We start from the raw sequence: 14,645 nt of genomic DNA, 5'->3' as shown, positions 1-14,645 counted from the left end.
GTGGACTTTATGGAAACAAATAATTTCAGTCATGATTGACTAAGAGTGCCCATAATTTATGAAAAATTATCCACTAAGAACCCTAGCCGACCAAGGAAGGTCGTTTGGTGTTATCGAATGGCATCCATAGACTTGCTAGAAATACATAAAATATCTCAACTTCAATCAAAAGTCCTAATTTCAAAGAAATTGCACTATATATTGGGAAACAATACAAAGAAAGACACGTATATTTATACGGGGTATATATATACGTATACATGAAAAAAGTCAAAGCAAGTGACTCGGTCCCACCGGTATACAGTCAACAAGATCTGAAACGTGGGTGTCTCAGCGCTCATGTTATACTTATACATATTCATGGGCCCCACCAAATAGACCCAGCCCCACCCGGTCTCCAGTCATCACCCCGCCTTTAGAGCCGGGCCGTCAAATTCGTTGACTTGGCTTCCCGCTTCCCCCTCATCTCATCTCATTCTCTCTCTTTTGTTATTTAATTCTTTTTCCTCACGTGGAACGCGCCGCACGATTCGGGGCGGTGGACACTAAATTTTCTTTTCTTCCCATTTGATGTTTTTATGAACGAGTCAAACTCTTCCTTGACGAAATGCAGACGAAAGTACCAACACCTAGGGTGGCCAAAAATCCAATACATAATCCGTTTCAGATCGGACAATTGTATGTATTTATGAAATATTTATATGTCTGGACCCTAATCTGTATTAGAATTCGGATGTATTTAATTAATCAAACCTAAATTGGTTTAAATTCAAACAACTAAATCGAACAATAATCTAATCTGTGTTAGGGTCCGGACAAGTAAATTAAACAAAATTTCTGTGTTTGGACTGTAACCCTATTTTAAATCGGACAAACAATTTGTGTTTGGATCCAGATTTCGAACACATAAATTGTGTCTAAACTTGGTTTAATCCGGATAGAACAAATTAGATCAACCGGATCAGACTGAGTTTTGTCACCCATACGAACACCCCTCATAACACTGTTCACATTTATCCCAAGATCTGAATTAACATAATATTTCTCCAACTAATGAAAGTTGACGATAAGACTCGGATTCGGGTCCACGCAAACGGATCTCTCTCTATAGTCCAACTGCCAGCTGGCACACTGACGCACTGTCTGACGCTAAACACAAATGAAGAAATCGCATCCATTTTTTTTCTTAGTCCAACACTACCTTCACACGAATACTCTCAACTCTTTTGGTCTTCGTTCCAAACCCTTTTTATAGCCGAGCCCGTTGCACCTTTTGAAGACTTCGCACCCTTCTCTCACACATAAGAGCCTCTCTTAGTTTCTCTCTCTACAACTCTTTCTTCACTGCATCTGTCTATAAATCTTCTTCTCTTCACGTATTTACACAGCTTGATTGCTTGCTTAGATTTATATGGATAAGGGATGGGGTCTAACACTTGATTCTTCCGAACCCTTCAATTTCTTTGCTGCAAATCAGAAGTCGACTAGTAGTTCGTTTCATAAGCTCGGGATGTATCAGTTTCCTGTCAGTCTTGGCGCCCCGGCCGATGAGAATCGGGTGGTGGTCGGAGAGGTCGACTTTTTTGATAGAAAGAACAGGATTGCTGATCATGAAGATCGAGATGATGCTGATGGTGATGCCAGAAAAGTTGATGTTAATGTCAAGAAGGAGAATTCTCAATCCAATTTGGATGTAAATGTAAGAAAGCTTTGTTCTTCACGATTTTTTATATCTGGGTTTTCTTTATTTGGAAATGGTTTTTAATTTATCCATTGATTTTCAATCTTAATACAGACTGGGTTGCATCTTCTGACTGCTAATACTGGAAGTGATCAATCAATGGTGGATGATGGTGTATCGTCACATGTGGATGATAAGAGAGCCAATAATGAAGTAATGAAAACTTTCTTTGTTTCATTGATTATTGGGGGTAAATAAATGAAGGGATTTTAATTTTCATTTGTGGATTGTGATGTTCAGTTGGCACAGCTGCAAACAGAGCTTCATAGGATGAATTTAGAGAATCAAAGGTTGAGAGAAATGCTTGGTCAAGTGAGTACTAATTATCGTGCTTTAGAGATGCACCTGGCAGCACTGATGCAACCAAAACAACATGAATCCGCTCATGATCACCCGGTTAGTGATATAATTCTGTACAGTTATATATGTATATATACCTTAAAACAGACCTTAATTTGTTGGTGGACATGTTTTTGATGTTTGTGTATATATATTTGGTCTTGTCTGTACACAGATTGTTGAAGGAAAATCTGGGGATAAGAAGGTTGAAATGAGGGTGCCAAGGCAGTTCATGGATCTACGACCTTCAGCAACTGCTGAGACTGATGAGAACCTATCTAATTCATCATCTGATGAGAAAACTCGTTCTGGTTCTCCTCGAAATAACGTTGAAGTTGCATCTAAAACTAGCGTTCAAGATAATGGCAAGAGAGTTGGCAGGGAAGAGAGTCCCGAGTCGGAGTGGAATACTAACAAGGCTCAGAAATTGAACAACACTGTTAAGAGTTCTGGTAGTGTTGATCAGTCTACTGCTGATGCCACGATGAGGAAAGCTCGTGTCTCAGTTCGTGCCCGATCAGAAGCTCCCATGGTACTGCATAATTTGATTCATTAGCTTATATGAAAGTTTGAGTTTGATCTTTGATTTGAAAAAGTGCATCATGAAACTCATTTGAGTTTGATCTTAAATTTGCAGATCACTGATGGATGTCAATGGAGAAAATATGGACAAAAGATGGCGAAGGGAAATCCATGTCCACGAGCTTACTATCGATGCACCATGGCAGTCGGTTGCCCAGTTCGCAAACAAGTATGTCAATCTCTCATTTTCCTGCTACATTAATAACTCAAATCTAGTTTGAATGTCGAGGAATTTTTATTTGATTCATTATCTAATGTCCAATATGAAATTTAATTACAGGTTCAAAGATGTGCGGAGGACAGAACAATTCTGATTACAACATATGAAGGCAACCATAACCATCCGCTGCCACCGGCAGCAATGGCAATGGCATCAACCACAACAGCAGCAGCTACAATGCTACTCTCAGGCTCAATGTCAAGTGCAGATGGAATAATGAACTCAAATTTGCTAGCAAGAGCCGTACTTCCTTGTTCATCAAGCATGGCAACAATTTCAGCTTCTGCTCCATTTCCTACCGTGACATTAGACCTCACTCACTCCCCCAACCCATTACAATTCCAAAGACCTCCCCCACAATTCCAGGTCCCATTCCCAGGACAACCCAACAATTTCGGGAACCCGCAGTTGTCTCAGGCATTTGGTCAAACAGTTTACAACAACCAATCCAAATTCTCCGGACTCCAACTCTCTCAAGACCCCAGTTCTTCCCAATTACCTGCAATGCCACCAGCGATGGCGCCCCAAGCGCAACCTTCACCGTTTGCTGACTCCGTGAGTGCTGCCACCGCCGCCATCACTGCTGATCCTAATTTCACAGCAGCACTAGCAGCAGCCATTAGCTCTATTATCAATAGTGGTGGAAATGGTGGTACCAACACCTCCGCCAACACAAGCAACAATAACAAAATCAGTAGTTTCCCTGGAAATTAACTTGATTTGAACTTTCATCTTCTTTTTTTATTTTGGGGTTTTCTTTTAATTTCTTTGGAGTACCATAATGAAAGTTACATGTTGATAGGTTTAGAGAGAACAAAGAAGTTTCATTCTTTTTTCTTTTTTATTGCTTCATTTTGAATAATATTTTATCCTAGTAAATATACAAAAACACAGATGGAAAGTATTTAATATTTACCAGTAATCATCTCAATTCATTGACTATTATGTCTTTATGTGGGTATCTTGTTCTTCTAATCCATTAATTTCTCTTCCCAATCTTTCTGACAGCCTTGAAAGCAAAGTCAGGAAAGAAAACAAAAGAATAGTCTTGTTTGTTTCCAAGTCTATAATTCTGATCAAAGTCAACAAGTCCGGCTATCACAGTTTGACACGTAATAAAAGGACCAGAAATGGTTGACGTAGACAAAAGAAGAGAGACTTGGGAGGCAACTACGTGTGACTTGGGAAACCCAAATTTTTGAATAATCAATCAAAAGGGTTTAGAGAGGTGGAATTTAATAAGAAACATTGAATGGTTGGTTGCATGGTACTTTCGTGGTGATTAATTACTTAATTAATTGGGCCCACTTATTTTGCTTGACTTCTTGTGCAAATTATTTGATTGATTATTTTGAGTAGTTTGAGATTGATGTGTGGGAACATGGAAATTCGTGGGTGGCAACCGTACCTTATCCACCACCGTACATGGGAGAGGTAGTTTACTAGATGAATTTCAATAATCTAGCTGTTTTATCCGATAAATACATTATACATCCATCACTTCGCTACCTGCTATGGAAAACTCCTGCAATTTCTATCACTACCATCTGATAGGTTAAAGAGTGTGTGACTCATATTGTTTTTTAGATTTAAAAAACAAACTGAATGATGCAATGGAGAGTACAGATACCCTGGACTCATACGTCCATACCAAATACTACAATCCATATGCCATTAATGTGCATAATCATGCTGATTTGGCCTAGAAATACATCCACACAAAAGAATCAAAAACCATCACAAATTCACAATGGATCCGTTTGGTGGACCATAATAAGTAACATACACTAATTTTGAAGAACAATACTATGTGATATTTTAGGACCATTTCACTTTTTGCCACTAAACTATTCTTACATTTTCCTGGAATTCCTGAATATGCTCTCGGAGTCGAGTTTTAGCAGCATGGTCTATCATTCAAGGTAGCATATATGCAACTGCATATATATATATATATATATATATATGTGCTACCACAAGGTCCCAACGTTTTTGAGTTCCTTAATTTCTCTTCGATACTAACTCATTCAGCAAATTAAGAATTCAAATCCAACAACGACAAGTCACAGAGGCAAACTATTGTCCTCGCTGCTTCTTTCATCGTCAAGACTAAGAGAGACATAATGGACACCAGGACTTCAGGCATTTGCATGCTCTGATTTACGTAGAAATATGTAAAATATATTCATCTACTGTTTTCATAACCTTTATCGTTGATTTTCACGGCACGGCACATGATTAACAACGGTACGTTTTTAGTTTGGCACTGTAGTTCAGAAAATCAATTTCCCTTTCTTCTTTGTGGCCTGGGCTTGGTCTAGCCAGATGGGCCGGGGTCGTATCCAAAAGGCCCATTTTGAATGCTTTTATAATTTCCCACGTCCATCTCCGTGTCTTTAACTACGAGCCCCGATAGTTGCTACGAGCTTGCAGATTCTTCTATTGGGCTCAACCTATTATGTAGGCCTGGGCCCTCGTCTCCTATTTTCCATATAAATCTGTGCTATTCTTCTTCTTCTTCTTGTTTTTTTGGGTTTGAATTGACTTCGGTCGAAAGTCGAAACTGCTTGAATACACTCAAAGGAAGCAAAGGCGTGAGGTGTCGCGTGTTAAGAGTAATAAAGAATTCAAAACTGTACGTTAGGGGTAGGAAAAAAATGATTTCGGATCGGACAACATCACATGTTTATTAAATATTTATATATCTAAACTTTAATCTGAATTGAATTTCAGATGTATCTAATTAAGCAAATCTAGATTGGTTTAATTCTGGATAAATAAACTAATTTGGTCTTGAATTAGGGTTCGGACAAATAAACAAACGTGTTTAGATCATGACCCAGTTTTAAACCGGACAATAGTTTTATGTTTGGACCCATATTTGAGACATATATTGCATATTCAAACTTGGTTTAATTCCGGTCAGACAGATTTTTGTCACCTCTATTATCCGCTTTGATGACACGTCATAGTTTCCAGTTTAAAAAAAAAAAACCCAAATAAATTAACATCATGCCTCGTTATCCGCACGAAACCCCTTATGATGGACGGATGTAGACAACCGAATATAAATCATTTCACTACGTCGCGAAGCATCGAATCCCTTGTCCATATGCTTTCCTTTTTTCTTGTCTGTTTCTCAACCAGGAGTCCACAAAACAAAAAAAAGGATATCGTGACCGGAAACGTGTTCTGTTACTTTTCCCTGAATCGACGGTTTCTATTAAAAGGTCTAGAAATTAAACGGTCACGATTGATATAATCTGAGATGGGCCCATTGGACCCCCATTTCGTGACAGGAAGATTTCGAGTCTCTCTCTCTCGCTGTGCTGCTTATTAAATACGAAAAACCTCGCTTTATTAATTATTTCTCTGCGCGCAACTTTCCTCTCTCTGCAGTTCCTCGAAATCGGTCAATGGGGGTGAGTTTTAATGCTTCCTTTATTTGTATTTTTTTTTATGTTGATCGTCGATGCTAATCTGTGCTTCATGGTTGGTTTCATTAGAGTTTTATGTAGCTTGATCGCCAGTAACCGTTCTATTTTCATAAGAATTGCACTCATCTGTGCTTCATGGTTTGTTTCATTAGGGTTTTATGTGGATTGATCACCAGCAACTGTTCTATTTCAATAAGAATTTGCAATGGATTGTGATCGTTAGTGCTATAAATGATTTTGCTTCTTTTTAAAAAATGTTTTTGGTTCTTTTATTGCTTTTCGAGTTTTTTTTCTTTCTACCTTCCTTTTTCATTTTTCTTGTTTTTCGTTGGGTGCAAGCGTTGAGCGGTTCGACTGTTGTAGCTTGTGTTTTGAATATGTGTATTCTTCGTGAATTTTTCTGTCTGGCATCTGTTTAATTCGTCTTAATCTGGTATCTATGCGTGAAGCTTTGTTTGTTTGGTGAGAAAAATCTTCAGAGGATAATAATAGATTGTGAATAAAATCAGAGTATTTAGGAGCTGTACTATAAGTTGTTTGGGGATCTCATTCAAAGCTTTAAAATTTTTGATCTAGTGTTAAATGATGTAATGTGATTGATGCTATTAATCTTATGGTTTTCTGTTAAAGAGAGATCCCCAAATGATGTCCTGAAAAATCTTCAAATTGCACTGGCTTTGTCAACACCAGAGCTCCATTTTAGAAAACCAGAACACAAAAATTTAAAGCTTTTCCCACTAACTTAATCTGAACCTGATTGGAAACTATAGTTTGCTCTTTCAAATTTTATAAATTTATTGTCCAGTAAGTGAGTTTATGTTCTACATATCTATTAGTCTTTGGTTGATGATGTTCTACGTGTTTTTTCTTTTTACTTTTTTTTATTAGGACGTGTTTCAGACTTTCAGTTATTGCTTTTCCTGAATTTAAATTTCGACTGTGGGCTTATAGGTGAATATGGGAACCTACGTCAGAGTAATTTTGTTCTCTCTGTTCCTTTCTTCCTTGTTCTTTTCTCTGGTCTCTTCCACTGCTGATGATGATTTGGTGAGAATGAAACTGAAAAAGATGAAATTGGATTCAAACAACCGGCTTGCTTCGCGGTTGGATGCCAATGATGGAGAGACTCTCAGAGCCAAAATAAGAAAACATCATTTCCGTGGTTATTTTGGAGACTCCAAGGACACTGATATTGTTGCTTTAAAGAATTACTTGGATGCTCAGTATTATGGTGAGATTGGTATTGGTAGTCCCCCACAAAAGTTCACTGTAATCTTTGACACTGGAAGCTCTAACTTGTGGGTTCCCTCAGCTAAGTGCTACTTCTCGGTGAGCCTCACTTCTGTCATGAATTTGTCTGAAACTAGCTTTACTGGCGCTTTTTAAAGACATCAAGGCAAGGAGTCTGAGATACTTATGGCTTTGTGATGTCATGTAGGTTGCTTGTTATTTACATTCCAAATACAAGTCAAGCGAATCGAGTACCTACAAGAAGAATGGTTTAATTCTGTCACCACTCTTTTAAATTTCTGATATTATCCATCTTTGATGAACTTCCTTGCTTGCTAACTTCAATCTATTTGCTTTATTTTAAAAAAAATTGCTTCTTTTTTTTGATTGTTAATGATAATGGCTCTTTGACGCATGTGAAGGGGCCATTTCTTGCATGTTACCCCCCTAATTAGCTAAGCATCATTTGTTGAAATAGAGTTGTGTAATATCTGGAGGGTTTTCTTTTCCTATTAAAGCTAGTACTATATCATACCATTGCATGGTATGACTATGATGCCATGCTTCAGTAGGAAGGGAGTTTCTTATATCATCTGCAGTCATTTATCCTATTAAATTTAACATCATCGTATGGTTAACTTGTGATAGACGAACATGTGGCCTAGTGCTAGTTGCAGGGGTATAACCTAGAGGTCATAGATTATATTATTGGAAACAATCTCTTCACATATTATGTGGGTTAACGCCTGGGTACATCTTATCTGAATCCGACCTTGCCCATTGTGGTAATCTTGTACATGAGTATTGTTTACCTTTTACATGGTTAACTTGTTATTTAGTCAAGTTGTTTAACATGTGTGTTTGCGGTTTGGGGTTGCGATTTTAAGAATGCTGGAGTCCATTAGAATCTTATCCTGGGAATCGTGATTGTCGATCGTGCAGGGGAATCTGCTGCCATTCAGTATGGTTCTGGTGCTATTTCTGGTTTCTTTAGCTATGACAATATCAAAGTTGGTGACCTGGTTGTGAAAAATCAGGTTTTCTGCTGCTCTTCATCAATACTCTACTTTGCGACTTAAGTTCCACATTTTCCTATAGCTTGGATTACTAATCTTTCGCGACTCTTCCCTGCATACATCTTATTGTAGGAGTTCATTGAGACAACAAAGGAGCCCGGTCTTACTTTTTTGGTTGCCAAGTTTGATGGTATACTAGGACTTGGATTTGAAGAAATCTCTGTTGGAAATGCTACCCCAGTGTGGTATGAGTTTGCTACATCACCCTTCAATTGTTTATTGCATAAAAGTTGCTTCATATCTCATGTTGATGTGAGATTCTCTCATACCTCGCAGGTACAATATGATCAAACAAGGTCTTATTAAGGACCCTGTATTTTCGTTCTGGCTTAATCGTAATGCAGAAGAAGAAGAAGGGGGTGAAATTGTGTTTGGAGGGGTTGATCCAAATCACTATAAGGGTGAGCACACATATGTTCCTGTCACACAAAAAGGTTACTGGCAGGTATGTATGGGGTGTCTTTATTTTTTGATGCTTTTATTTTGTTTTCTTCTTTTTAATTATTTTCCTCTCTACAGTTTGACATGGGCGATGTCCTTATTGATGATAAACCCACTGGTATGCCCTCTCTTGCAACATACAATTTTGAAGAAGGAAAAACTTAGTTGCATCAGTTTGTAGAGGTCGATGTGAAATTTTGCCTGAGTTGATTGTTATGTTGTGCTGACTTAAGCTCACTGCTCTCCAGGGTACTGTGGTGATGGATGTTCAGCAATTGCGGATTCTGGGACTTCCCTGTTGGCAGGCCCATCGGTATTAATAATTTTGTCATTATTTAGACAACCATTTTGGCTTTTAAAGGAGAAAATATTTTATGATATGCATGCCAAGTTCCTGTTCTTGTCAGCGACTAAATCTGTGGGAAACTATAATTTGTATGTTTCTTGATTATCAAATAAATTTCCTGATTGCACGTATTTTAATGCATCTTCTTGGACTGGTAACTTACTGGCTTGAGGCTTCTGTAGTGACTATACTAAGATGTAGCTATGTATTAAACATGCAACCTTTGACTGCTGTAAGATTTAATATTTTATCCATCCGTATGCATCGAAATTTTCTGATAGCTGAATGCCCCGTGTATATCAAAATATTTTGATACTCCATTAAGCTTGCAATTTCCAACTTGGTGAAGAAACCATGAATCTAGAGATAGAAGTGATGGACTACTTGCAAATTCTCAGGATAGTTTTGTCGTTGACTCTGTGTATATGCAGACTGTGGTTACCATGATAAATCATGCCATCGGAGCCAGTGGAGTTGTCAGCCAGGAATGCAAGACTGTTGTTGCACAGTATGGACAAACCATTATGGATTTGCTTCTTACCGAGGTAAAAATTAGCTCTACCCTACTTGAGATTGTCATTCTGTTCTCAGATAATGATGGTTAATGAAATGTTTCCTTGTTAGTCCCCATGGCCTTCGCTTCTCCCCTAAAAAAGTCCATGTCAGAAGTGAATTGATTTCTTGACTTCTAGTTCTGCTTCTGCTTTGGACAGGCACTACCTAAAAAAATCTGTTCACAAGTTGGATTGTGCACATTTGATGGGACCCGTGGGGTTAGGTAAGGCTCCAGCCTTGCTCTGTCTTTACTTCAAGGAGTGTCATCATTTACTTGGAGATCCTGTTTTTATTCTTTTAGATGATGTTGGAAATAATAAGTTCACTTATAAGCTCATTTAATTTTTTTATAGCATGGGAATTGAGAGTGTGGTAGATGAAAGCAACCAAAAATCATCTGGTCTTGGTGATGCTATGTGCAATGCTTGTGAGATGACTGTCGTCTGGATGCAACACCAATTGAAGCAGAACCAGACACAAGAACACATACTTGATTATGTCAATCAGGTTTTGAGACATATAATGCATAACAGTTCTTTTCAGATATCCTACTCAAAAGAAGTTCTTTTAAGATATTGATTTTTTGCCGACTTTGCCTGATACTAATATACCATGTACAGCTTTGCGATAAAATGCCTAACCCAATGGGAGAATCAGCTGTTGATTGTGAAAGTATTTCTAATATGCCTCCTGTTTCCTTCACCATCGGTAAAAAAGTTCTTGATCTCAGGCCAGAGGAGGTACATGAACATCCCATCCCATCGAAATCCAATCCCATCTGCTGTTGCTGTTACATTCTAGGGAGAGAAGAAAGTCATGATCTGATATATATTTTTATCTTATCATTTTGCTGGATACTCATCCTGCTTCTTTCTGAATGCTGTTTCAGTACATTCTCAAGGTGGGAGAGGGTGCTGCAGCTCAGTGCATTAGTGGGTTTATTGCTTTGGATGTACCACCTCCTCTGGGACCTCTCTGGTAATCCCATAACTTCTGAAGGAAACAAAACATGATTTCGATTTCTTTGTTGTTTTTATCCTTGTATTTGATGATATTGGTAATTGGATACTCATTTTGAATTGTTGCGTACAGGATTTTGGGAGATATTTTCATGGGTCGATACCACACCGTATTTGACTATGGAAAACTCAGAGTTGGGTTTGCTGAGGCAGCGTAAAGCATTTGTCTTGGGTTTCTTTTGTTTCGCGCATCTTAGTCTATTTTCAGTAAGTGTGTACGAGTACTGATACAATTCAAGCTTTTTTTTTTTTTAAAAAAATGTGCTAAACTTAGCTCAAGTCTGAAATAATGTTTGTAAATATTTGGATTCCTTTACATTTTAGTGATATTATGCAGACATGCAGTTCATATATTAGAACTTATAGCTTGCCTCATTTGGGATTTGGTATTTGATTTGAGCATGTCCACGTTCATGTCATTATGCCTCGTGATGAGAGCACAAGGTTGCCTCTGCTTGTGAGTAGAGAGGGGAGGCATTTGACCTTGGTGAGGATGAATTTACTTCAATTGTTAGGTTTTTATGGGCTGATAGGTTGGTCAATTGGGCCGAATTTCAGTGGTCCGTTAATAGAGGGCATGACTCTTATCTCTTCAATTGTTTGGTTTTTTGTGGCCTGGCCCTATTATTCAAAGAATTTATGCGTGTTGTTAATTCAAAATGTAAAAGAAAAGAAGAAGATTTGTGCGTGCTCCTGTGTGCGTGCAAAATCAAATCCATTAATTTGATAATTGCTTTCCAATTTTATTTTTTTTTACCTCATCCGAACGACTCTCTTTGTAATTAATCTTTTATTGCGTTAAAAGAGACGTGTCATTGTCATTTATTGGGTGTATTAATATTTTGGACTTACTTATTGACATGTGTTTTATTAATATATTAAATTAAACTTAGATTATGTAACTAATTTTTTTTTGGACAAAGGGGAACCACTAGTTAATTCATCACCACTACAAAAATTTTACTATTAAATTTTTTTGAAGGCGCGACTGCTCCCTTGCGATGCATGGATCCACCCAAGGGGTGATATGGAGTGTGGACGTGCCACAACGGACCTAATAATGTGTTTGAAATGGAAAATGTGGGATTCGAACTTTGATCACTAGGATGACACACATCATCCTTACCACTTCAATTAGTGACTTTGGTATGACCTAATAATGTGTTTGAGAAGAAGAAAATTAGGGGGAAAACAACAAAAATCAAGCTTCTTAATTTTGGATCTTCTCTAATGTGATTTAGTAACAGAAGTCTGGCTATAAACATTAAGGCAGAGTAGTTGTTCCCACGGACTAAATAACTCTCATCTTTTGTATAACAGGCCTCCCGCAACTCTGAAGATCATATTTAAGTTTACGTGCATAAGTTTATGTACTTAAGAGACTACTCTCCTGTGTTTATGAAAACTTCAAAAGCAGAGGTGGTATCCATAAACAGAAAACTTGGAGTGTGGGAGCTGGGAAAAGATAAAAAAGACGAGCAGAGTAGCAGATTGTTTTCTAGTTGGCAATTTTTTTTATTACTGGCAGCACTCTAATACATCAGAATTCACAAGTCCAATATTGGTTTAAAGTCTTTGGCTTTTTTGCATGGTTTGCTCACCATCCATTTTATCCATCTCTTTATCTTTCTGTTTCCCCCACTCTTTCTAGCGTTCAGCAAAGAATCTGAGAATACGCATGTATGAACCTTTTTACTATTCTTTTAAACTATTCTCTACATGTTTTCAATTTCATTGGTTCAGATTTAAAAAGACTTTTTAATGGTTTTAACACGCCTTGAAATTAATCAATGGTGGTGGACATGATTCCATGAAACTAATGGTGTAAATGATGCTTTGAAAATCATGGTCTAAGAACATGACATGAGAGTTTATGAATAGTTGATCATCTACGTACCTTTTAGTAATGAACTTTAGGAAAACTCCAGGCATTGGAACTGAAATCTGCCACATCTCCAAAGTCATGAGCAAGTAGCTAGTAGCCCTTTGTCATATCTTGCATGTATTGCTATTATTGTCTGCAGCAAGTCACTTTTATGCCTATATAAAGCACCTGCATAGTGTAACCCTGAAATGTGGATCATTCTATACTGGAAACCACTAGCTCTAATCATAATACCAATGGCTGTGGAAGAAATTAAGCCACCAATTCAGGTTATAATTGATGATTTCATCAGCAGTACAAACCAAGAAGAGACCAATGTTTCCAAGCCATCTGAATCTTCCATATTAACAAGGCTCCATGCGGGCTATTTCAGGATAAGCCTTTCTCTTGGAGGCCAAGCTTTACCGTGGAAGATTCTTAGTGAGCCTAAGAGTGACTCACATGAAGTCTGGCACCTGTTTCGGATGCTTCCTTTCACAGCTTTCCTTCTTCTCTGGTGGCTTAGCCTTCTAATACAAATTTCACTCTCACTTCTCTACATTCTCAGAGCTCTGTTTCACTTTTACATGGCGAAGGCAGAGTTTTTACATCATATAGGAACGAACTACTTACATGCTCCTTGGATTTCATGGCTTCTTTTGCTTCAATCGACGACAATTATCATCCCAAGCAGTGTCTCTTACCTTTCCCTCTTCTGGGTCTTCACTGTTCCGATTGTGGTGCTCGATGTTAAAATCTATGGACAATGGTTCACCACAGAGAAGCGGTTTCTTTCCACGCTTGCAAACCCAACGAGCCATATGTCAGTGATAGGAAACTTGGTGGTAGCTCAAGCAGCAGCTCGGATGGGGTGGACAGAGAGTGCAATATGCATGTTCTCACTTGGAATGGTGCATTATTTAGTACTCTTTATCACACTTTACCAGCGCCTAGCGGGTTGCAATCAGTTTCCTTCAACGTTGAGGCCAGCATTCTTCTTGTTCTTTGCTGCACCAAGCATAGCAAGTTCAGCTTGGTACTCCATCACAGGATCTTTCCATACAATGTCAAAAATGCTCTTTTTCCTCTCCCTGTTCCTCTTCACTTCTCTGGTAATTTTACACCCTGAGATTAGGGAAAATGTAGGCTGCCTAGGAAGCCATATCTCAAAACCGATGTTATCATTTCACAGTTCACATAGCATAAGCCTTCACAAATTTTACTCATCTTGCTTCCAGGAGTTTAACACTGAACTTAACATTTGAACTTCTAATTCTGTGTGTTGTATGACAGGCAAGTAGACCAACTCTTTTCAAGAAGTCCATGAGACAAGCAAATGTTGCGTGGTGGGCTTACTCCTTCCCAGTAACCTCCCTCGCTCTCACCTCTGCTTTGTATGCAAAAGAGGTGAAAGGTCATGTGGCACCAGGATTGATGCTAGCACTATCTGCTCTCTCTGTTTTGGTGTTCCTAGGATTGATAGTGCTCACCGCAATTAACACTGACAAGCTCCTGCGCCAAAACGACCCTGTACTGAGTTTTGCTAATGATCGTAGAACAAGGACTTGAAATAGCTTGAACGGTCGCACTCTAAGAGGCCGTGTTAACAAGATAAGTGCTGGTAAGGAAATTAGCAGGCCAAACAGTCAGAAACACAGCTGTAAGTTTTCGCTGCAAAATAAGAAAGAACAGGGCTGAACAAAGAGCTGATGGAACACATGGTAAGTGATAAATGTCTTTACAGATAAAGATACAACTAAAAAATAGCATATTCACCACCAAAAAAAAGAGTTAA

At 38.3% G+C, this 14,645-nt stretch overlaps 3 protein-coding genes across 3 annotated transcripts; all 3 read left to right on the top strand.

Moving 5' to 3' along the window:
- Positions 1-1,269: 1,269 nt before the first annotated feature.
- On the top strand, positions 1,270-3,800 carry LOC119989565 (probable WRKY transcription factor 31). Its single transcript, XM_038835172.1, has 6 exons — positions 1,270-1,699; positions 1,796-1,894; positions 1,982-2,137; positions 2,256-2,612; positions 2,718-2,831; positions 2,943-3,800. The coding sequence occupies exons 1-6, from the start codon at positions 1,412-1,414 to the stop codon at positions 3,594-3,596; spliced, it is 1,668 nt and encodes a 555-aa protein (XP_038691100.1). The 5' UTR covers positions 1,270-1,411; the 3' UTR covers positions 3,597-3,800.
- A 2,362-nt stretch (positions 3,801-6,162) lies between these two features.
- Positions 6,163-11,337, top strand: LOC119990021 (aspartic proteinase-like). Its single transcript, XM_038835829.1, has 14 exons — positions 6,163-6,304; positions 7,271-7,648; positions 7,758-7,818; positions 8,492-8,586; positions 8,698-8,810; positions 8,902-9,070; positions 9,145-9,184; positions 9,315-9,379; positions 9,844-9,957; positions 10,126-10,190; positions 10,321-10,474; positions 10,588-10,707; positions 10,857-10,945; positions 11,060-11,337. The coding sequence occupies exons 1-14, from the start codon at positions 6,299-6,301 to the stop codon at positions 11,142-11,144; spliced, it is 1,554 nt and encodes a 517-aa protein (XP_038691757.1). The 5' UTR covers positions 6,163-6,298; the 3' UTR covers positions 11,145-11,337.
- A 1,172-nt stretch (positions 11,338-12,509) lies between these two features.
- Positions 12,510-14,629, top strand: LOC119988338 (S-type anion channel SLAH4-like). Its single transcript, XM_038833338.1, has 2 exons — positions 12,510-13,962; positions 14,144-14,629. Exons 1-2 carry the CDS (start codon positions 13,060-13,062, stop codon positions 14,417-14,419), a joined length of 1,179 nt encoding a protein of 392 aa, XP_038689266.1. The 5' UTR covers positions 12,510-13,059; the 3' UTR covers positions 14,420-14,629.
- Positions 14,630-14,645: the final 16 nt, after the last annotated feature.

This window comes from Tripterygium wilfordii, chromosome 21 (assembly GCF_013401445.1).
Source record: "Tripterygium wilfordii isolate XIE 37 chromosome 21, ASM1340144v1, whole genome shotgun sequence".
Classification (NCBI taxonomy): Eukaryota; Viridiplantae; Streptophyta; class Magnoliopsida; order Celastrales; family Celastraceae; genus Tripterygium; species Tripterygium wilfordii.
This window is presented reverse-complemented; position numbering and strand designations above follow the sequence as displayed.